Genomic DNA, 25,063 nt, shown 5'->3' with positions numbered 1-25,063 from the left:
GTAACCTCATAACTGGGATGGTGGGATAATGGAAAACCAGATAACAGTGATCTGGATGTTAAGGGTGATTATCTCTGGGCAGTTAAAGTCCGGGTAATTTTTATTTCCTTCTTTGTGCTTATCTGTATTTTCTAAAATTTATGCAATGAATACATGTTATTTTTGCAACCAGAATAACTCTTTTTTAAAAAAATTATGTATACTTGCTACTTTGCAATTTTTTAATATAAATTTATCTATTTATTTATTTATTTTTGGCCGTGTTGAGTCTTCGCTGCTGCCCGTGGGCTTTCTGTAGTTGTGGCGAGTGGGGGCTACTCTTCAATGCGGCGGTGCACGGGCTTCTCATTGTGGTGGCTTCTCTTGTTGCAGAGCAAGGGCTCTAGGTGCATGGGCTTCAGCAGTTGTGGCACCAGGGCTCAGTAGTTGCAGCTTGTGGGCTCTAGAGCACAGGCTCAGTAGTTGTGGCACACGGGCTTAGTTGCTCCGCAGCATGTGGGATCTCCCAAACCAGGGATCGAACCCATGTCCCTTGCATTGGTGGGTGGATTCTAAACCACTGTGCCACCAGGGAAGTCCCAGAAAAACTCTTGTTATTTAAGTTTGAATTGTATACACCCATGTAATCACCACTCCAAACAAGATAGGTAGGAACTATTTCCATCACCCAAAATGTTCCTTTGTGCCCTTTCAGACCAGAAATTACCCTCATATAGCACTCCTCCTGTAATATACACACTGCCTCTAAGGCCGTCTAACCTCTAGAGTGGTTTCAATGTGCTACTCTGGGACAGCACACTATATCCAGGTTTTAGCAATTACACATTTTTGTTGGCCTCAAGCATAGAACTTAAGAATACAGAGGTAGTCAATGCTGCATTCTGTATTTCTTTTCATAAACTCCCCCTTATGTGTTTCTAACTCATACTCTAGGTAGAAAACGAGAAAAAATGTTTTCCTCCCATAATTTCCCCTCCCCCACAGTCATTCCTTTTTCTTTTTCTTCCTGCTTTGAATCAGCTTCATAACTGCCCTGCCATCAGAGGTTTCCGTTATGATGAAAGCTTTGTCCTTGCCAAGGCAGAATTAACTAGAGCCTGCTTGCCAATGTCTAGGAGAGGAAGAGGTGTGTCACACCCCTCTCTCCCATACCAGGCCCCACCAGTGCCCACACCTGCCTCTCAAACATCTCTTTCTTATTGCGCTCATTTATGGTAACAATAAAAACAGTAAAAGGAAGGAGATTAAAAGATGCTAAAGTTCAAAACACGCAAAGGACTTTCATACCAGTTACCTCATTTTGTTGGGCTCCCCTGCAATACCCCTTGAGTTCTGTGGGGAAATACCAGTATTCATTAATTAATTCTTTTGTTTATTCCCACAACACATATTTATATATGTAAGATACTATGTGCCAGGTGAAATACTAGGCACTAAGTAAGAGTGGCAAAAAAGGAATAGTCTCTCACAAAGCTTATTGTCCACTGGGGAAGACAGATGAGTAAATAGGCAGTTATGACTCAGGAGCATATTGAGCAATTTATGTAGAAACATATTGAGCCCAGGCTAATGATGATACTGCGAAGTTGGAAACAACCTGTCTTAACCATAAGTAGATGTTAAATTACTGTGCAGCTGCTTAATGGAATGTTTTGTGGCCATTAAAAGTTATTTTTTTGGAAGATACATTTGAGGATATATATTAATAGGCATGTGTTACTTTTATAATCAGATTTTTAAAACTGTAAGCTAAAAAACACAAGATTGTTACAAGCGTGCTAGGGTCCTAGCCAGCAGCTAGGGATGGTAATAATTTATCTACAACTACACCTTATGTTAAAGTATACTTTCTAAAAAACATTTAAAATGCTCCCTTATAATTTTTCTTTTAATAGGTTGTCTATAGTTACCTTTTTTGTTTTAAAACCTAATATTTAAAGAGTTTAAAAATATATACCTATTCATATATTCATATAGCTGTTTATAGGGCTTTCATATATTATTTCACTTCATCTCAACAATAATCCTGTGAGTTCAGTTGTTTCCCCTTTTTACAGGGGGAAGCCAAGGCTCATTGATGTTGAAGAACTTAACCAACATTAGCAAGTTAGCAGGCGGCAGAGCCAGAACTCCAATCTAGTTTTTTTTTTTAACTCCAAATCCAGAGTTCCCTGCATTTTACATAGGTACCTTACTCATATTATTTACATCCCAGTGGTCCCCAGACATTTCTATTTGAACTAGCTTAATATAACTACTCGAGCTCTTTTTTTTTAAATTAATTAATTAATTTTATTTTTGGATGCATTGGGTCTTCGTTGCGGCACGTAGGATCTTCGTTGTGGCATGCGTGATCCTCTGCTGCAGTGCGGGCTTCTCTCTAGTTGTGGCACATGGGCTCCAGAGCTGGTGGGCTCTGTAGTTGCGGAACACAGGCTGTCTAGTTGTGGCCCGTGTGCTCAGTAGTTGGGGCGCATGGGCTTAGTTGTCCCACAGCATGAGATCTTAGTTCCCTGACCAGGGATCAAACCTGTGTCCCCTGCATTAGAAGGCAGATTATTAACCACTGGACTACCAGGGAAATCCTACTATTCATGCTCTTAAATTTATTTTCATTGTTGCTTTTAAGAACTAATTATTGAAATAATTTCAGATACTTAAGTGCACAATGTAGAACCAACATATCAGTGATCTTTATTTTTTAAAGTATTTTCTTGATTATAATAGTAAAAACTATTTGCGTAGAACTTTTTAAAATGAGTATTATTCTGTCATACCAGTTTTTAAAACTTTTTCCCCCTTAATGTGATGGGTCTGCCGTATAGTTTTTTCAAATTAAATGTTTAAATTTTTATCAATATAATACATGCATGCAGATTGAAATAGCCCAATAGTATGACTAAGCCTATATGAAAAAGGGCAGTCCCTCGTCTATTCCCCCTGGTCCTGATTACCACTTCCCAACAGATAACTTCTTTTATCTAGTATATCCCTTGATAATCTGAAATAACACATGAATACTATTTTCTTCCTTCTTTCTTTCCTTCCTTCCTTCTTCCCTCCCTCCCTTCTCCCTCTTTCTCTCTCTTTTTCTTTCCCTCTCCCTTTCTTTCTTTCTCTTTCTTTCTTTCTTTCTTTTTCTCTTTCTTTCTCTCTCTCTTCCTTCCTTCCTTTTTCTTTCTTTCCTTCCTGCCTCCCTCTTTCTCTCTTTCCCTCCCTTCCTCCCTTCCTTCCTTCCTTTCTCTTTCTTTCTTTCTTTTCTTTCTTTCTTTCTTTCTTTCTTTCTTCTTTCTTTCTTTCTTCTCTTTCCTAGTGATCTAAGTTACTCATGTTATCATCCCTCTTCAGCCTTGAGAACCTCCTTTAGTGTCTCTTTAGTATCTCATTGAGTCCTTAACTCTAAATGGTAAGAACCAATTATATCCCCATTTCAGAGATGGAAAAATTGAGGCACAAAGATTTACTCAAGTTCAATTAGCTAGTATATAGTAGAGCTGGGTATTCACAGAGTCTGGAGATCTTAAAGAGTATGTTATGCTGCAGATGAAAATGTTAAATAACAAATGAAGAAAGTAATTTTCTAGAGTCAGCTAGTAGATAAGGGGGTCAGAGTAAAACCTTGATTCCCAAGTTGTTTTTTCTTTAACTCCATGTCAAAAATGTTCTTCAGATTACTACACAAGATGGCTGTCAGCCCTGAAGTTCATAGTAGACCAGTTAGACACCTCAGGAGCATCTGCTAGGGATCCTGCTCTTCTGACATGGCTGTGATCAATGCATTTGTATGTAAATCTTCAATTCCGTCTGCAACTGTTTTCTTAGAATAGACTTTTAGAAGCTATATTATTGGATTAAAAAGATATGAGGAAATAACATTTTTAAGGATTTTATACAATTTCGTGAACAATTTGTCAGAAAGATTGTTTCAATTTAAACTCACCCATGGAATAGGAACCACACCACTGAAACCACTGGTGCGTGCTCTCTCTCTCTCGTTTTTAATTCACAGGTGGAAAATCGAAGTTTACCTTTTACAAATTTTGCAAAAATTAGAACACTTTTTTGGCACTTATCAGTCATTAGTACTTCTTGTTTTAAAAATATCTTTCATAGTTTTTATAACTAAGAAATTAAAAATAAACCAGAACAAATACTAAAATATTTCTCTGGCTCACAGAAAAGGCTTTCTTCTCAATTGTGTTTATCTAAAGACTTCTAAGGCTTTGCAAACTGAAGTCAAAATAATGCAATGAAATATAAAAACATGAAAATCCTCCAATTCAGCCAACCTCAGGTTTCCCCCTTTTTTTCTAGCAGATTCCAGTGTTTATAGTCTATATTTCTTTTAAAGAATAAATTCCCGTGAAATGTTTCTTACTAAAATAATTACTACCAAGTATCCTGTAAAATTTCTGGACTTCTGACTGCTAATAGTTTATTAGGTAAAACCCAGTGTTTATTGATAAAAAAAATTCTTTGGCAAAGCAGCCACAGGTGGCTTAAGCAAAAGGGAGCAAGTATTCGACTTGAACGAATAAAAATTACCTGAGTAACTTCTGGCAGTTCCATAAATGGTTATTTTTGAATTGTGAAGACCTGACCAGAAGGTCAAGAAACAGCTGGAGGCACTAAAAGGATTTTTCCAGAAGGAGGTCCTTAAGGAAAATATTGTCCATGGGTGAATGCCACTTTTCCAAACAGTGAGCAATCTGAGTCTGGTTAGTAGGATCCAGATTTCCCCCCAGTGACTTGACCTAGTGGTCTCCCACCTCTTAGGAGATCCTGGAGATGTGTATTGTAGGGTGTGTCTTAGGCGTCACCGAGACAAAGCCCCCTTTAGCTCGTCACCCTGGTGACTTCAGCCAGACTCATAAATGCAGCAGGTGTGGCTGCATTTATGAAACTGACCCCCAGAAAAGACTTTTCTTCTTGCTAAAAATACCTTTTCTTGCACTAATCAGCACATGGAGGGTGCTTAGTAAATATAAACAGCATATTATCTTTTTTTTTAATAGATCTTTATTGGAGTATAATTGCTTCACAGTACTGTGTTAGTTTCTGTTGCACAGCAAAGCGAATCAGCCATACGCATACATATGTCCCCGTATCCCCTACCTCTTGTGTCTCCCTCCCACCCTCCTTATCCCACCCCTCTAGGTCATAGCAAAGCACCGAGCCAATCTCCCTGTGCTATGCTGCTGCTTCCCCCCAGCCAACTATTTTACATTCAGTAGTGTATATATGTTGATGCTACTCTCGCTTCGCCCTCCCACCCCATGTCATCAAGTCCATTCTATGTCTACCTCTTTATTCCTGCCCTGCAACTAGGTTCATCAGTACCTTTTTTTTTTTTTTAGATTCCTTATATATGCGTTGGCATACGGTATTTGTTTTTCTCTTTCTGACTGACTTCACTCTGTATGACAGACTCTAGGTCCGTCCACCTCACTACAAATAACTCAATTTCATTCCTTTTTACGGCCGAGTAATATTCCATTGTATATATGTGCCACATCTTCTTCATCCACTCATCTGTCAATGGACACTTAGGTTGGTTCCATGTCGTGGCTGTTGTAAACAGCATATTCTGAAAGGATTTCAAGACACAGAGGGTATCAAGAAAAGTAGCTTGGACTACATTTTTTAAATAGGTGGATAGAGGGCTTCAATGCATTGCTATAAACCAAGTATTTCAGCAGTATTTGCCAGTGGCCTGCCTGGGTTATTGAGAAAGTTCCCTGATAATTGAAAACAGAGGGTTAAGAACTTGAGCTCTGGAATCTGACAGATATGGATTGAATTCCGGTTCCACCACGTAGCAGCAGCAGACTCTTCGGTAAATTGCTCAGTCACTTTGTTTGTTTTGTTCATTCATATAAAATGGGGCCTATAGGTATGAATACCTCACAGAGTCTGTTAAGATCAAATGAGAGAAAGTGTGTAAATGGTTAACATACTGCCTGGCAAGTAGTGGGCTCAGTAAGTGTTTGGTGCAATTATCTCAGCCAAATCTAAATCATTACGTCTGTCAGTCTACATCCATTTATGAAGATTGCTATATGATTACTCAAAACTATAGTCTTCTTAAAAATGGAAGTATAGATGATTTACAATATTGTGTTGGTTTCAGTTGGACAGCAAAGTGATTCAGTTTTATATAATATATTTTCAGATTTTATTTTATTGTCCATTATAGATTATTACAAGATATTGAATATAGTTCCCCATGCTATACAGTGAATCCTTGTTGCTTATCTATTTCATATATAGTAGTGTGTATCTGTTAACCCCATACACCTAACTTATCCCTCCCCTACCCCACTTTCCCCGTTACTCAGCCATAAAAAAGAATGAAATAATGCCATTTGCAGCGACATGGATGGACCTAGAGAATATCATACTAAGTGAAGTAAGTCAAACAGAGAAAGACAACTATTATATGTTATCACTTATATGTAGAATCAGAAAAATAATACAAATGAATCTATTTAAGAAACAGAAACAGACTCACAGACATAGAAAACTATGGTCTTTTAAATACCAAGAGAGACATGGGAGTGACTCAGATGACTTCCTGAGAGAAACGACAGAAATAAATACTTTTTGCTTGTCTCTTTGAAAATAACAAGTCATAAATCTCAGCTTGTGAATCACCATCCTGGAGTCCAAAGTGGTGGACACTCCAAGCTGTAGGACAGAGAAACCTAGCTTAGCAAGAATCAAAGAGGCAGTTTACAAAGCTTCCCTCAGAGTGGGTGGTTCTTGTTTCTTCCCCAGATTATACTGTCACTGACCAACCATGAAGAAAAAGTCCTCAGAGTTTAAAAATGTAACATAATAGTATTAATGATTTAAAAAAGCAGGCAAAAAAAAAAAAAAAAAGCAGGCAACAGCAGCAGAACAAGTTGGTTTGGGTCAAACCGACAGGGATGGATTCCTCAAAAGTCTTGTTCTTTCATTTCATTATTTGGAAATTTTTACATTTTCGCATTCTTTAGTCTTCCTTGCTGTGCCCCTCAGATGGAGGTGAAAGAGCAAGGAATATATGGTAGGAGGGCAAAAGGGGAGAAATCTACCAATGAAATGGAAGGGTCCTTTGGAATGATTCTTGTTTATTTTACACAGGGACTTAAGTAAAGCTGACATATATGTTTCTGATCTCCCTCAAAATACTGAGTCAGATAGGAAGAGTCCTGCCTATCTGTGATTTTTTTTGCTTTGGCTCCAGGTCATTTGTTTTTGACTCATCTAACAGCCCTGACAGAATGAAGGAATAAGAATGAAGACGTGAGAAACTCTCTCTCTTCCCTGCTTAGATATGAGCATGTGGAGTAAATGTAGGTTAGGATGACAGTCAGAGATCTTCAACATTTATGGGCTGTGCAGTGACGCACAGAACTGCAGGCCTAGTTTGAATTTACATGCCCAGACAACCCTAGGTTTACTAAGGCAGTTCCATCTTTTACCTTGAACAGTTGTTACCGAATGAAACTTGGGTCCGCTCGCCCGCTGTGCGGCAAAACCAATTTGCTGACACCTAGTTGTGGTGAAGAAAATATGGCGTTTATTGCAGGCACCAAGCAATGTGTATGGGTGGTTCATTCTCAAAAGACCCCAACTCCCCAATGGCTTTCAGGCAAGGATTTTAAAGACAGTGTTAGGGGCTTCCCTGGTGGCGCAGTGGTTGAGAATCCGCCCGCCAATGCAGGGGACGCGGATTCGTGCCCCAGTCTGGGAAGATCCCACATGCCGCGGAGCGGCTGGGCCCGTGAGCCATGGCCGCTGAGCCTGCGCGTGCGGAGCCTGTGCTCCGCAACGGGAGAGGTCACAACAGTGAGAGGCCCGCATACCGCAAAAAAAAAAAAAAAAAATACAGTGTTAGGAGAAAGGGTCATAGGATGCATGACGAGCTTGTGCGTGGACCTTCTTCTGATTGGTTGGTGGTGGGGTCATACGGTGATGTTTTGAGAATCTCCACCTCCAACCATTCTGGAGTCTATGTGCTTGCGGTCAGCTTATAGTCATCATCCTCTACCAGGTGGGGGGAGAGGAGGTTCTTAGTTTCTGTAGAGCAACTCAAAGATATGTATCAGGTTGTCATCTATATCCCTTTAGGAGGAACTAGGCGTCCTGTGACTCTTGTCTTGATCGTTAACTGCTTGAGCCTGCTCTTTGGAACTCAGGGAAGACCTAGGATACTAGAGCCCTTTTTCTTTTCTACAAATAAGAGACAGAGGGCCCAGAGGGACTTTTGTACCCAAGAAGTTCCCACAGGCTCCTGCTCGGTCTCAATCCCTCCCTTTTTTTTGATACTCCTCAATCTTGAGGGGGAACAGGTACAGGACAGGAAAGGAAATAAAGTTTTGGATAGAGAGGTTAATCATAAAATTGGCAGAGGAACTAGTTTTTAGGGAGACTCAGTTTCACAGTAACTGTGAAGTTGGGGAGAGAAATCTTAAATATGCATAAAACAAATTGCAAGTACCATGTTGGGGTGCAGTGTAGCCTAGTGGTTACCAGCGTGGACTCTAGAGTCAGACTTCCAGGGTTCAAATCCAGTTACTGGTTGTATAGCTTTTGGCAAACTATTCAACATCTTAGTGCCTCTGTTTTCTCATCTGTAAAATGGGGATGATAAGATTATTTACCTCTTAGAATTGTTGTGAAGATGGAATGAATTAATACATGTAAAGCACTTAGAATAGATTAGATCTTTGATAATCTGACATATGTACTTGGCATATATTATTTCTGAAGTCTTCATAGCAACCCTCTAAGTAGGTATTATGAACTCCATTTTACAGATGGAAACTACTAACCTTTGGGGTCTGAAAGACCTTGATTTGAATTCTACCTCTGAGATGTTTGGCCTCGTCGAGATATTTAAAAATAACTGAGCTGGGGCTTCCCTGGTGGCGCAGTGGTTGAGAGTCCGCCTGCCGATGCAGGGGACACGGGTTCATGCCCCGGTCTGGGAAGATCCCACATGCCGCGGAGCGGCTGGGCCCGTGAGCCATGGCCACTGAGCCTGTGCGTCCGGAGCCTGCGTGTCCGGAGCCTGTGCTCCGCAATGGGAGAGGCCACAACAGTGAGAGGCCCGCGTACCACACACACACACACACACACACAAAACTGAGCTGATAGTCAGGGAATAATGCCTACCTCCCAGTATTCTGCTGTAATTGCATGAGTTGACCAACATAAAGCACTTTGCACCATGCCTGGCAAATGTTAGCAAGCTTGCTGCATTGCCCATCTCTAGAAAATATTGTTCCTATTATATTTTATGTAAATGGGATCCCAATTTCATTTCCAATACAGAAATCCTTACTTAATCATATTCAACCTCTTTTGAATAGTTTTTAGTGAAAAAAAACTCATTACTTCACTAAGCGGCCTATTATTTTTTGAGGACTTTTAATTGTTAGGAGGTTCTTTATTGTGCTGAACTGAAATCTGTCTTTATAGATTTCATGAAGCCACTGAGCCTAGTTCTGCCCTTTTGGGTGGCACAGAATGAGTCTAGTATTGGATCTTCACAGTCCTTACATGGGTGGGGAGGGGAAGGCATGGGCCAAGGATATCTCTGCATAGATTTCAGGGCTCTGTGAACTTAGGTGGGAAAAAAAATGACATCTTTATTTTCACTTATCTGTAACCAAATTTAGATGTCCTTCAATTATGTACGGAGGCAACAAACCTCAGTAGTTCTTAACAGTCTCCATGACTTTGTCGACAACAGAAATCACACATATCTTCATATGACATTCCAGTTGTTCCAGAAATCTTGAAATGTCATTGACAGCATAACTTTGCAATTTCAGAGGTTATTAAGCCTGTTGCTACTTCTTGTTATTTATTGTGCTAATAAAAAAAATCATATACATTGCTGTATTGCATACTTGTTTTATTTATTTATTTAATTTATTTTTTTTTGTGGTACGTGGGCCTCTCACTGTTGTGGCCTCTCCCGTTGCGGAGCCCAGGCTCCGGACGCACAGGCCCAGCGGCCATGGCTTACGGGCCTAGCCGCTCCGCAGCATGTGGGATCTTCACAGACCGGGGCACGAACCCGTGTCCCCTGCATCAGCAGGTGGACCCTCAACCACTGTGCCACCAGGGAAGCCCTGTTTGTTTGTTTTTCGGCATGCAGATCTTTGTTCCCCGAACCCGTGCCCCCTGCAGTGGAAGTATGGAGTCTTAACCACTGGACTGCCAGGGAAGTCCCACAAACTTGTTTTAAAAAATATTTTGTTGGGCTTCCCTGGTGGCGCAGTGGTTGAGACTCCGCCTGCCGATGTAGGGGACACGGGTTCGTGCCCCGGTCTGGGAAGATCCCACATGCTGCGGAGTGGCTGGGCCCATGAGCCATGGCCACTGAGCCTGCACGTCCGGAGCCTGTGCTCCTCAACTGGAGAGGCCACAACAGTGAGAGGCCCAAGTACCGCAAAAAAAAAAAAGATAAATTTTGTTGATTGTATTTCAATATAATTGGTTTCCTTGTAATCCTATGTGTTATAGTTTGTGCATTTAAAAGTATTGTTCTAAGAAAGCATTCATAAGCTTCACTGGACCACCAAAGAGCATTAAATGTTTAGAAACTCTGGTCTAATTGCTTGTGGATGCGTCAGGTCTTCAAATATTAAAAAACAGCTCTGTTTCCCCAAGCTTTCTCTTTTCCAGACTCAAAGTTCCTAGTATCCTATTTCAGGACAAGTCCTCAGGAAGCTGCAGCCTGGGAGGGGCCAGCACGGGAAATGAGATCCTCCCACTGGAGAGATGGAGCCTGCGACACAGGAGCAGAGCCAGCTGCCTATGCAGGTACCAATACTATTCTATGCAGAGCACAGGCAGTAGAGAGAAGGCCAACGGAAAATGGCTGGTATTTCAAGAAAGCACTTCATATGTCTGGGTGCGTTGTGGAGGGTGAAGGTAGTAGTAACACAAAATAGCAGAGGACACTGCTCAGAGGGGAATGGAAAAAACATTCATCAGGCATCACGCTGGATGATTTACAGACATTATTGGATTTATTTTCATAGCAAACCAGTATGGTGGATATTAACATGACTTGGGAAAGTCAGTTAGCTGGTGAGCATGTTCTGGGGTATGGTGGGAGGATTTCAGCTGTTTGGGGGTGGGAGTGGGGTTGGCAAGAGGCAAGCAAGACGTTAGTTCTAAAGTGACTTGTGGAATTCGGCAAGACCTTAGTTCTAAAGTGACTTGGCGGAATTAGGCAAGGTGCCAAGAAGCACTCAAGCACAGCAAACAAAACAGAAACCACTGATCAGAACTGGTACTCAAAATGGCACCTGGAGGCTTCCCTGGTGGCGCAGTGGTTGAGAGTCTGCCTGCTGATGCAGGGGACGCGGGTTCGTGCCCCGGTCCGGGAAGATCCCACGTGCCGCGGAGTGGCTGGGCACGTGGGCCATGGCCACTGAGCCTGTGTGTCCGGAGCCTGTGCTCCGCAACGGGAGAGGCCCGCATACCAAAACAAACAAACAAAAAAAAGTGGCACCTGGGTTTCTAGAACAAAGAGAAATGTACACTGACCCTTTCACCTCTGTGCCTTTGCTTATGGCCTTCCTTCTGGCTGATTCCTCTATGACACCCAAACTCCAGGCTTTTCTGCCTTAGATAGACCAAATCCCTGTCAACTGATCATCTGTCTTCAGGGACCTCATTCAACGTATAACACCCTTTCTTGCCGTTCACTTATTGCCCCCTCTCAACCTGGAGTAACTTAATAAAGAATCAAAGCGTTCTTCTTCAACTGAGGTTGCCAGTTTACCTTCAAGATCACAACTAAATGACTAGTGAGAGTGCCAATGAGTGTGTTTCTAAATCAGTCATTATTCATTTCAAGAAAAATGCCATACTGATATTTTAAATAGTCAATGAAGTTTTTTAAAAGGATGAATGTTTTCATCAGGTACTTTTCCCTCAAGGATTTTGAAACCTACCTGTGGAAGCTATTGTTTAAAAAACATAATATTATCCTTTATGCAAAAGATTTATTGGATGAACATCAATGAGTCTGAAAGGGTGTATAAGAGATAGGTTTAATCCTATTATTGGTGTTTGGATGCACCATAATGATGACAATTCATTTCAATTCAAGAAGCATTTACTGAGCAAATGCTATTAACAGAAGGTACTCACTGTGCGAGATCAATCAGATATGTGCTCTGCCTTTGAAATGCTTTTTATTTAATGGCAGAGACAAACATAATAAAGAAATGCTTATGGAGGCTTAGTGTTAAATAACAATACCTTCTTTCTAGCTAGAAATAAGTTTTGGAGGATAGGCATTGTTTTTTTCTCCCCCCCATTTCCTTCCTCCTTCCTTTTCTTAACTTTTTTTTTTTTTTTGGCTGCACTGGTGTGGCTTGTGGGATCTTAGTTCCCCGGGACAGGGATTGAACCCAGGCCACGGCAGTGAAAGTGCCGAGTCCTACCCACTGGGCCGCCAGGGAATTCCCATCCTTCCTTTCATTAACTTTTAAAACCACTCATGGCATCTAATATACACACTTCCTATAAGAGATTTCTAATGAATTTCAGGTGGATATGTCGAACTCAAGTATTTTCATTAAACGTTTCAAGATGGTAGGCCTTGATTATTAGACACCCTATGGTGTGTGTCTACATGAATGCTGTGAGAGTAATTCTTTTTGCAAATTACTAATTGATTTGTTTATTCAAACTAAAAGGTTTTCCTTTGCACAATCTCTTGGATTTTACCTTTAGAGACACTGTGAGTGTTCCAAGTCAGGTTGGTTCTCTGAGCCTTAGTTTGTTTGTAAATGATATTGCTGGGCTAAATGATGTCTAGGATCTGAGACCAACTCTAACATTTCTGTACTTCACTGGCACTTATCAAGAGAGGTCCACTTTATTTATATAGCCAGTCACTCAGGTTCAAAATGGTCATTCAGTTCTATAATGGAAGCAACATCCATGTGAGGAAAATGTCAAGATGTTTTAGGTAGAACATTATTATAACATGGCTTAGTGTTAGGAAACGTATGTGTGTATGTATGTGTCATTGGTTGAACCAAAGTCTGAAAAATGCTCACATAAAATAAACGCCCTAAGTTTGTTAGCTGATTATGCAGGTAAGTGTCTTTTTACATAGTACCAAAAAGATTTTTCTTGAATTAAAATTAATTCTCTGGCCTATATTAGCATATGAACTTTCAACCACATAAATGAAAATTTTTCATGTATATTTTTCCACATGAGAGATGAAAAGAGTTCCTTAATACTGACTCAGCCATAGCTTTCATCTTCATAATATTTTAAAATACATTCTTCAAATGTAAATTACAAACAGTTTGAAAACTGACGGTTCTTTCTTAAAAAGTAATTTCTTTGAATTAAAATGTGTATTTTGGAATAAAATGGAATATATACTGCACACTTAAAGAGATTTCTTCTTGAGGTTTGAAGAGCTTTACAAGTGTGAGATAATGTGCAAGGCCATTAACTCTTATTTATGACAATCCTATAAGGAAAGGTAAGAAAAAGTCTTCAGGATACTTTCTTTTTAAAAAAATAAAGTTCTTTGATCATTGATATTGAGAGTTTCAATTAAGTGCCATATATTTTGGTCATACCTTAACCTTTCTTGTAATGCGAGTAAATCCTAGACGAACACATAGGCAAAGGCAATGAACGTAGCCTGGTTGAGATGTGTAATAGTGACGAGGGAGCAATAAGATGTGAAGCCAGCTGGGGGAGGAAATACTCAGGCAACTGCAGCCTTCCTCACTCCCACCTGAAGTTCACCTAAGACCTTTTTACCTCTTATCCAAGACAATCCTGATCCCTATGACAACACACCTCCAACCACCAGGTGCTTAAGGGCTAACTACTGTGCCTCTTAAAAAGGGGGTGTTTGCGCTTCCCTGGTGGCGCAGTGGTTGAGAGTCCGCCTGCCGATGCAGGGGACACGGGTTCGTGTGCCGGTCCGGGAGGATCCCACATGCCGCGGAGCGGCTGGGCCCGTGAGCCATGGCCGCTGAGCCTGCGCATCCGGAGCCTGTGCTCCGCAACGGGAGAGGCCACAACAGTGAGAGGCCCGCGTACCACACACACAAAAAAAGAGGTGTTTGAAGCTGCAAAATACATAAGTGGAATGATGACAAGAAAGTGTAATCTACTGAGGTGGGAACATGCCCTAGGCATTATAAAAACTTAACAAGCTATAATCTCCAGCAGAACGATTCTTTAAGTCTTACACACTTTTGTACCATTTTGCCCCTTGTTTACCCAGGCACCCACCAGGGGAAAGAACAACAAAAAAATTGAACTTTTGTTCAAATAATACTAATACTCAGTCATCATTAGTAGAAATAATAGCTCTAAAATATCAGCGTGATGTTAGATATTCCAAAGCTACTTGCAAATGCAGCGTGAATATCAAACTTTCTCAAAATTTGGAGTCCTAGCGCTAACTACATTTATTGTCAATTGAAGTAGATAAAAAATAGCACCAGAAATCTCCCCTTTGTAGGTCAGTGTTCACTGCTGAGTGTGCTGTAATTATGTACACTAAATGAGCTACAGCTTGAGCTAATAATACCATACTGAGTACTAGAAAGCTGTAATTATACAACAACATAATGTATGCTTGGCAAGATTTTCAGTATTCGGTAATCTACTGTCAAATAGCATATGGCAGAGTTAAAAGTCCAACTTGGGGGTTAGAAGAATTGGTTTAGACTGAACTAATTTGTGGCATTGTGGCCCAAGCAGAATAAGTCATATGCCTGTTAGACAAATCCAATGATAATGAATACATCTAGAAATAGTGCAAAGTCATATAATCACGTGACTTTAAAACACAAAGCATTTCCAAGATTGAACACCTGCTACATACCTATGCACTGTACTGGGTGCAGGAGATTTAAAACAAAACAAAACAAAACAGGAGAGGAAGAAAGAATTCCTGACTGCTAATTGCTCATAATTATGACATAGGGTGAATTCGGGTTTTCATAGAGATATGTACAAAGTATAATGAATTAACAATGTTATTGACAGCTCTGCTGTCTTTAATGATGACCTACATTAAATCACTACTCTATTGCTTTGTTTGAAAATGTTTCCTTTAAATCTCATGTTCTTCTTATATTTTTTAATAGAATTACACAGGAGAGCCTTCATAAAGATGTTTTTGTTATGATTTTCTCCCTCCTTGCTGAGCCATCATATTTTACTTTGAGTCCTGCCTACTTTACTAAGGACAGCTAAGATTATCCCACTGTTACAAATTTGTCCTTCCATCTGTCCCACGTAATAGATACAGAGAAATCTGTTCTCTTTAATACAGTTAATGTAGTGTTTCTTCTGTATACCTTACCTCTGAGATCCATTTAGCTTACAAAAAGCTTTATGTAGAAATCTATTTGATGGTATTTAAAGTACATATGCTTATATGTAATAAAAGTATTTTATTTTATTCTGGTAGAAATTACTCATTGGCCAAGTGATTCCTTGGGCTTTGTAGGTGGTAAAGAAATTTTCAGTCCGATTGATTTGATCATTTTCAGGAACTTGCTTTAAAGACATTTAGATTTCTTGTGACTATTTTGGGAAATTTCCAGCTTCTACAGTTGTGTGTTTGCATGGAAACCTGTCCAAGTTTATTATGACGAAGCATAATTTTATTTTGTACATGTTGTTCAATTCAGGGAAAGGTGTGTACGTTTTGATGCAACTAATCTCCTGAAGCTCTTATTAAGCAATAAACTTGGATCATCAGGCAAAAATGATCACTTTGACTTAGCCACTTTTGATAGGTCATCACTTAGGAAACTATTCAAGAGGTTTTTTCCTCTTCTAATTCATGTGCATAAATTTTCTTCCCATTGTGAGTACTGGTGAGAATGTTCAGAGGTTATTAAGTATGACTACTCAAAGAAAGCCATAGATTACTGCACTGCTTGCTGAGATAAAGCCATACAAGTGGTTGTACACTTTTGTAACATAATACATTCCTGAAATTCATAATTATATGACAAAAAGGACATATGAATTAGGAAGTTAACAGTAATTATAGGTATTTATTAGGCAGAATTGAATAAGCTGATTGTTGAAATGCAAAGCAGATTTACCTGTGCCATTAAACTAAACCGGCTAATTATTGCAGTGTGATCCACAAGTGTTCTCTTCACTGTTTCTCTTGCTATTGATAAGTCACGGGATTATTGGTTTCTCCCTATCTACTTCAGAGGAAGCACACAATTCGTTTTTCTTTTTTATCCTTTTCCTTCCTTCCTTCCTCCCTTCTGCCTTTCCTTCTCTCCTTCCTCCTCTCTTTCTTTCTTTTCGGATAAGATAATCCCAACTGAATCAACAGAAAGGCTTAGAGCTCATAAGAGAATTCAGTAAGAATGCCAGATACAACAAGATCTGCTCACAGAAATCAGTAGTGTTCCTCTGCATCAGCAATAGTCAACTAAAAATAGAACAGATTCTGTGATGTCATTCATAATGCCATTCAAAACTATCAACTGAATTTAACCAAATAAACAATGTACAAGATCTCTATGGAGAAAAGTTTTAAGGGTACAAATGCCTAAATAAATGGAGTGTTATACCACACTCATGAAATGGAAGGCAACAGTGTAAAGATGTCAATTCTCTAAAATTAATCAATAAATTCAATCCCAATTAAAATTCCAGTAGAACTTAAAAAAATGAATTAAACATATTTATTCTAACATGTGTAAGATGACTAAATATATTATGAATAATTAAAGCAATCTTGAAAAAGGGCAGTGAAAGGGGGGAACCTCACTGCCAGGTATCAGACAACTGATACATGCATGTAGAGAAAGAACTGATAAATTATTTAATAGATTAGGGAAATATGTTATGGAGAAAAGTAATGCTGGATTCTTAGCCTATACCAGTGTTTCTCAACCAGTTTTTTCATTACTATCCTTTGAAGAAAAAATTTTAGGTATAATTTTTTCCTAATTTTCCTCCTTTCCCAATAAAATTTTAATACCCTGGATATAGAATATATCTGTTTATGGCCCTTGAAGGGCTATAAACAATTGTACTATCCAAGGGTTTTTTTACCCCCTAAGAACCAATTTCACTTTCTTAGGAGTGCCATTACCCCCACTGAGAATGCACGTTTATACCATATACAAGGGTGAAATCCAGTTGGATTAAAGTCTTAAATGGAAAAAGCAAATCTAAAAAGGCTAATGGAAAAGGAGAAAGAAACATGTAGATTATTCTTCTAGCTTTGGGGTGTGGAGGAACTTCTTAAACCAACACTCAGAAACACAAACTCTAAGATTAAAAAAAGAAATGGATGGAAAATACATTAAAATTAAAAACTCTTTTTTAAAAGATATAATAGGCAAAGTTCATATACAGATCAAAAATTGGAAAACGATGTTTGAAACAACCAGAGGAATGGCCAAGATGGCAGAGTAGGAAGACTCGAGCTCACCTCCTCCCATGGGCAAACCAAAATTACAGCTCTTTACAGAGCAACTATTGATTACAATTGCAGAGGTTCTCCCCAAGGAGTGAGAGGTCTGAGTCCCACATTGGGCTCCCCATTTTGGAGGGTCCTGCACCAGGAAGATGGGCCCCTAGAGCATTTGGATTTGAAGGCCAGTGGGGCTTACTTTCAGGAGAACCTGAGGGCTATCAGCTAGGACTTCCACTTCTACTGTGGCTAGGACTTCCACCACAATCAGATAAAGAAAAGAAATAAAAGGAATTCAGATTGGAAAGGAAGAATTAAAACTGTCACTGTTTGCAGACAACTACATGTAGTATTCTACATGTAATACTACATGTAGAAAATCCTAAAGAAACCACCAAAAACCTACTAGAACTCATCAATGAACTTGGTAAAGTTGCAGAATACAAAATTAATACACAGAAACCCAATGCATTTCTATACATCAACAGTTAACTATCAGAAAAAGAAAGTAAGAAAACAATCCCATTTATAATTACATCAAAAAGAAAAAAATACCTAGAAATAAATCTGAGGAGGTAAAGACTGATACTCAGGAAACTACAAGGTACTGATGAAAGAAGTTGAAAGGGCACAAACAGATGGAAAGATATAATGTGCTCATGGATTGGAAGAATTAATATTGCTAAAATGACCATACTACCCAAGGCAATCTACAGATTCAATGCAATCCCTATTAAATATCAATGGAATTTTTTCAAATGAATTTATTTATTTACTTTTGGCTGCACTGGGCCATTGTTGCTATGCACGGGCTTTCTCTAGTTGCGGTGAGCAGGGGCTACTCTTCATTGCGGTGCACGGGCTTTCAGTGGCATTTTAATTTTATTTGTTTATTTTTTTTGCGATACATGGGCCTCTCACTGTTGTGGCCTCTCCCGTTGCGGAGCACAGGCTCCAGACGCACAGGCTCAGCGGCCATGGCTCACGGACCCAGCTGCTCCGCGGCATGTGGGATCTTCCCGGACCGGGGCACCAATCCACGTCCCCTGCGTCAGCAGGCAGACTCTCAACCACTGCGCCAGCAGGGAAGCCCATCAATGGCATTTTTAAACACAAAAGACCTTGAATAACCAAAACAGTTTTGAGAAAGATGAACAAAATGGAGGTATCATACTCCCCAATTTCAAACTTACTGCAAAGCTACAGTAATCAAACCAGTATGGTACTGGCACAAAAACAGACACATAGATCAATGGAACAAACCAGAGAGCCCAGAAATGAACCCACTCTTATATGGGCAATTAATCTACAACAAAAGAGACAAGAATATACAATGGGGAAAAGACAGCTTCTTCAATGAATCATGTTGGGAAAACTGGACAGCTATATGCAAAAGAACCAAACTGGACTACTTTCTTATACCACGCACAAAAATAAGTTCGAAATGGTTTAAAGACTTAAATGTAAGACCTGAAACCGTAAAACTTGTAGAAGAAAACATAAGCAGTACACTCTTTGACATCTATCTTAGTAATTTTCTTTCTTTTTTTTTTTGATATGTCTCCTCAGGCAAGGGAAACAAAAGCAAGATAAACAAATGGGACTATATCAAACTAAAAAGCTTTTGTACAGCAAAGGAAGCTATCAACAAAACAAAAAGGCCACCTACTGAATGGCAGAAGGGTGTATTTTGCTTATATAGTAGGATGGGTCCTTATGATGGAGAGGGGAATAAGGGTGGGAATCAAGGATGAAGGAGGAAAATTAAACAAAAGCAAATAAGAGAGGGCCCTTGCAAAGACTGATGATGGTAGCAATGTCATGAGTATCTCAGCTTTCCCCACCTGAAATCCAAAACCCAAAACAACACAGTATAGATTACATTTTACCACATTCCAGCAAATAACCTGAAATGGTCTGAGACTTGTGAACACTAATTCCAACCAAGTTGTGGTGACAGGCCTTGCCTGAGCCCAACTCCCAATTTGCCTTCTGTGTTCTATATCCAAGGATATATATTGCTTATATATTCTAATGGGTCCCTACAATGGAGAGGGAAATGGAGGTGGGAATCAAGAATGAAGAAGATAAAAGAAAACAAAACCAAATAAGAGGGAACCCTTGCCCAGACTGATGTTGGCAGCATGCCACGAGTAAATCAATTCTCTGTACCTTAGGTTCAAAACCCAAAACAACAAAATATAGATTTTATCACATTACAGCAAACAACTTGTAGTGGTCTGAGACTTGTGAACTCTGATGCCAACTCCAACTTGAATTGTTTTCATTCTTTTTTTGATCCTTGAGCTCTGTTGTCTCTTTCCTATGTCACCTCTTCCATTAGAACTAGTCATTTGACTTTCTGCTCTCTCTAAAGGACTTTCTATCAAACGTGTCCCTCATCTTTACAAATTTCTTATTACCTTAGAATAGGGTCATTCTGGTCTTTAAGGGCCCAACAACTCTGCCTCAGCCCACTTGGCTAGCATAGTGGCCAGGCTTATCAGGACCCCCAGGCAGTACCACTCAGTGTATGGAAAGTGTCTCGGGTAAGCAGGGGCCTCAGAACTCACTGGGGGTACCAAAGTCTCTCATGAATATTGTGAGCAACTCTTTCTGCCTAAGGCAGTGGTTGTGGCTGGTGGTGGGAAGCAATTGTAATGGGGGAGATAGAGGATGAAGGGGTCGGGAGAGAAGGATAAAATGAGAGAGGAGAGCAAGAGGTGACTACGAAAGAATGCACAGTTTGCTTCCCATTCCAGTTTATCAGATTCAGCATGTGATATGTTAATTTAAGAGTAAGTGTGTGTTGGGATAGGAAGGCAGCCACACTTGAGTGACCCCAGGGCATCAGACAGGAAATAAGAGAATCTGACTTTAGCTCTCTTTGAGTTAGATATCTGAGTGGTAGATGCATGGGCTGTGGAATGCTGAAAGGGAAGGTTCTTCCCTCATTTCACAACTACAAACAAATGAAAAGATTTAAAACATTAGAAATTTGATAGTTTATACAAGAGATCCTGCCAATTTCACATACCAGCTACTGACAATGTGGTTATTTGTTGTTTGATATTAAACTTGTTCCTATTATTCTGTGCCAAGAGCATTTGCAAGGTCTGATCAATAAAAGGAGGAATAAATATTTTTATGTATACCACACACCAAATAAAGTGGTATCCTCGTATATTCAATGATTTGAACGATATAGAAGTTTATTTCTCTCTCACATAATAGTTCAGGCATGAGCAGTACAGGGCTGTTACGATGACTGCATTGTCAGGTCCTAGGCTTCTTTTAGCTGTTTTCTCAACCATATCTAGAGGGTGAGCTTTGTCTTTAAGAGCAGAGATGGTGCATCATCATCACCATATCCCTGACACCGGAGATGGAGGAAAGAATGTTCTCTCCTCCCCTTTCCTGGCACAAACTGGGAATCACGCTCAACAGTTAGCTCACATCCTAATGGCCAAAATTTTATTACATGACTACACACCTAGTTGCAAAGGAATCTGGGAAATGTAGTTTTTATGGGGTTGTCTGTGCCAACCTAAGATTTTTCTTACTCTCGACAAAGAGAAAAATACATTTTGGATGACAACTGCCAGTCTTAGCCATGGTAGAATATTCATAAAAAATTTGATCTGAGATCTTTTTGTCAAGGGGAGGGCAATGATAAGAGCTTACTCTTTCAATGATGAAGGCTATGAAGAGTTCAGTTCAAATAATGTAAATATCAGACGTGATCCCTGTCCTTGAGGAACTTATAGCCTCACGGAGGGACACAAGAATATATACCAATTATTTCAATACAAAATAAGATTTTTTAAAATTTTTATTTATTTATTTTTGGCTGCGTTGGGTCTTCGTTGCTGCACGCGGGCTTTCTCTAGGTGCAGCAAGCAGGGGCTACCCTTCCTTATGGTGCGCGGGCTTCTCATTGCAGTGGCTTCTCTTTGTTGCGGAGCATGGGCTCTAGGCGTGTGGGCTTCAGTAGTTGTGGCTGGCGGGCTTCAGTAGTTGTGTCTCGCGGGCTCTAGAGCACAGGCTCAGTAGTTGTGGCACACGGGCTTAGTTGCTCTGCGGTATGTGGGATCTTCCGAGACCAGGGCTTGAACCCATGTCCCCTGCACTGGCAGGCAGATTCTTAACCACTGTGCCACCAGGGAAGTCCCCAAAATAAGATTTTAAATTAAGCATACACAAAATGCCATGCATAAACAAGAATGGAGAACTGATCCAGATATGAGCTCTTTGAAGATGCCCATGCTAAACACCAAGGATGAACCAAGTCTCAAAGAAATAAGCCTATAAAGAGCTATAGAAATTAAATGTTAAAAGAATTTTTCAACAAAAATTGTTTGTAAACTAATAACTGTAGTTTACTTCCTTCAGTGGAGTGATAATATTACCAGTAGGCCTGGCAATATTCTCAGTGACATCTTTGGCGGGTCAGCAGCTCCCCAAAGCTACAGCACATTCCAGTTTTGCTACTCCTGGTGCCACAGCGCTTCAGGAGCTGGCCCCGGTAACACTGGCCTCTGTCCTTTGAAGCAGGAATAGTTAAGTGTCTCTTTACTTGGTTAGACCCTCAGTAAGTAAAACCTCACTTAGGACAAGAATCGAATGTCACCCCGGTTTCACTGGCTCTCGCTCTCGCCTGCTAATACAGGATCTCAGTGTTCTGAGATCTGCAAAGGGCCCTCCCCAGCCCAAGTATTTATGAAGGTCCCCAGGGTGTCTCTCCCACATGTTCCTCAAACAAGGCTCGTCAGTTAACCTACAGCAAAGGTCATTTTGTTTCCATCCTCTTACCCCAATCCTTCTCCACTGAGCATGTCAACCTCATTCTCTAGATAGAACTGGTCTGCAAGACACTGCAGTCACTTCTGTGGCTGTGCTTGCTGGGCATTCCTGCCTCCTCACAGTTGATGCATCCAGTACAGGGAAGCCCTGGCCATGCCAACAGCGTGTGGAATTCTCCCTTTCTTCTTTTAGGAGCCTACCAATACAGGGCAGTTATCTCACGTTATCTTTGTGAACGAAACGTTTTCACTTAGAGTTACTCTCTGCTAGCCATTCCCACACCCTGGGTGGAATGTGAGTCTGTGGGGCCTTATCTGATGGCAAAGACACCACATAATACTCAAAATTGCCCCCCCCCCCACAGCTTTGATGTCTCTTCCCTTTCTCAGGGAGTGCTTCTCTCTAGAGGGCTCCCCCTTCACTCTTGCAAATTCTTGAAGCCGCACCCCTGTGGTTCACCAGAAGAGCCCTGAGATGTCTGAGTTCCATTTGGCTTCAAAGTGGGACATCTTCCAACACCAAGTTAAGGAAGGACAAGGTACATATTATATTACACGCCTCATTTTTTTTTTTTTTTTTTTTTTTTGCGGTACACGGGCCTCTCACTGTTGTGGCCTCTCCCTTTGCGGAGCACAGGCTCCGGACGCACAGGCTCAGCGGCCATGGCTCAGGGGCCTAACCGCTCTGCGGCATGTGGAATCCTCCCAGACTGGGGCACGAACCCGTGTTCCCTGCATCGGCCCACGGACTCTCAACCACTGCACCACCAGGGAAGCTCGCACTCCTCATTTTTTGACATCACCTCTGAGGCACAACTCCTCCCTCCTAACCTAGCTGTAAATTACAAGTTTCATTAGAAACCCCGAAGCCCATCTCTTTGCTATTTGAGCACAGAATGGTTGTCCAGAAGAGGAACACTTAGTGCAATAAAGATTTAAGAAATTCCTTCTGATGTGTTCTCCCTTTTCCGTAATCTGGTTGCCTTCCCTGTGGACAGCCCCTTTGCCATTCTAACCATAGGAAAGCGCAAGCGCGTGCGCACGCGTGTGGCAAAAGAGAAGGATGTGATATGTGGACAGTTCGTGTCGGATAAGAAAGGGAAATAGAAAGCCTCTCCTGTATTGGGTGAGAAGAAAAAAAGGAAGCAAAGTTTACACCATTAAATGGGAGTGTCCAGGCATAATAAGAAAACAAATAGTTGGCTTAGGTGAGCCTATAAAGGCCAGGGAGGCATGACACAAGCATATTTCAAAATCCTTTTTTTTATGCTAATGGACCCTTTGGGTGGGTGGTGCTGACTTAGCTCCCCACTGAGATGATTACCTGCTGTCTTTGTAGGCAAAGCCGTAGGTATCTGGCTCTTGACAGCAGCCTGACACTGACACTGATCTGAATGATACAGAAGTTAGAGTAATCTGCATTGCTTTAACAACATGAATTCATGACTTTCACTGGTGGCATAATTCATGCTGGCAAATAAAAATTACTTTACTTAGGTGATTTGAAAAGTGAGTTATCCAGAGAGCATCGGCTCTAACTCCCAGGGGTAGCCCATTATCATTGTGCCAAATGGCAACAGATGCCAGCCATAAATTATAAACAGTGACTGTGCAATCAGCTGTGAGCTCTCAGAGCCCAGCATCTGTGGGCATTTAACCACTAGCACTTCTGCCACATCTTCCTTCCAAGGCGATATTCCATGCTTCGCTTAGCTGATCAGGACAACGAGGACCCTTAGCTGGAAAAGAAGTAAATAATGATTTAAATTGTTGGTTTGCCTCATTCCTGGTGAGGAAGAAAAGCACCGTATTAATGATTTCAGCATTTAGAGCTGAATACATAATTCCCTTCATGGCAACAATGCATGAAAGCAGCTTTACCTGTTTTGAAGCTTTGCTTCCCCACCTCTCTCCCCCACCCCTGAGGATTATGAAGGACTGTGCTGGATGCTTTACCAGATGGGGGAATCTGAATCTTTTAAATCAGCAGAAGAGATAATGGTCTCTGAATTTCATCACCCATCTATATTCCTCAAATAGAATTAGAGCTGCTTCCTGTAGAAAAATGTTTACTGGATGGAAATTTTATTACCTGGGTATTGAATTCAGTGATAGCAAGGGCATTCCTCTGTAGACAAAGGTCCTTCTGTCCAGGTTTGATTTCCCTCCTTTTACTAACTTAATTGTAATTAAACAATGCCTTTGAAGCACTGTTCTATTTTTTTGGTGAGTTTGATACCTTAGTCTTTTTCTTGGTCTGTTTAAGCCAATAAACATTTCTTTTGTGGTGTCAATTCTTTCATATACAGTTTCCTTTTTTACCCTTTAGTAAGCAGAGACTTAATAAAGGTCCATCATCAGAGGGAAAAGGAATTGCTGACACTTGGGGTGGCGGGTGGTGAGCATAATAAAAAGGGCTCCTCCCACTGACTCTTTTTCTCCTTATGTTGACAAGGCTTATTCCAACAATTTTCCATCACAGTCTAAGAAGGGATTTTTGGCATCCTAATCACTGGTGAATATAAGTCACTTTGGGAGAATGTGCTCAGGAGACCCAAGAGCAGTGTTCGCTTCACCTTCTGATGCCTTCTGCCCTCTTCCCTCCCCTGCCCCCAGGCAAGTAAACCCAGATGTCCATCACCTCTTCTTTTTTTTTACATCTTTATTGGAGTATAATTGCTTTACAATGGTGTGTTAGTTTCTGCTTTATGACAAAGTGAATCAGTTATACATATACATATGTTCCCATATCTCTTCCCTCTTGCGTCTCCCTCCCTCCCACCGGCCCTATCCCACCCCTCTA

The 25,063-nt window shown here is 40.6% G+C and overlaps 1 protein-coding gene across 9 annotated transcripts in view; it reads left to right on the top strand.

The window, feature by feature from the left end:
• Positions 1–25,063, top strand: part of ZDHHC17 (zDHHC palmitoyltransferase 17) — a 232,166-nt gene that overhangs the window by 56,727 nt on the left and 150,376 nt on the right. For 6 of the 9 annotated variants that reach the window (XM_024736498.1, XM_024736493.1, XM_024736492.1 and 3 more), the window contains one exon: positions 10,669–10,821. In XM_024736498.1, coding sequence (XP_024592266.1) covers positions 10,780–10,821 — 42 coding nt within the window. In that variant the 5' untranslated portion in view covers positions 10,669–10,779. The remainder of the gene's footprint in view (positions 1–10,668; positions 10,822–25,063) is intronic. The other 3 variants (XM_024736499.1, XM_024736494.1, XM_024736496.1) reach the window with 2 other exon arrangements.

The sequence above is a fragment of the Neophocaena asiaeorientalis genome, unplaced genomic scaffold (genome assembly GCF_003031525.2).
Source record: "Neophocaena asiaeorientalis asiaeorientalis breed wild unplaced genomic scaffold, Neophocaena_asiaeorientalis_V1.1 scaffold134, whole genome shotgun sequence".
Taxonomy (NCBI): Eukaryota; Metazoa; Chordata; class Mammalia; order Artiodactyla; family Phocoenidae; genus Neophocaena; species Neophocaena asiaeorientalis.
Note: the sequence above shows the minus strand (reverse complement) of the source record. Positions and strands in the feature narration are given on the sequence as shown.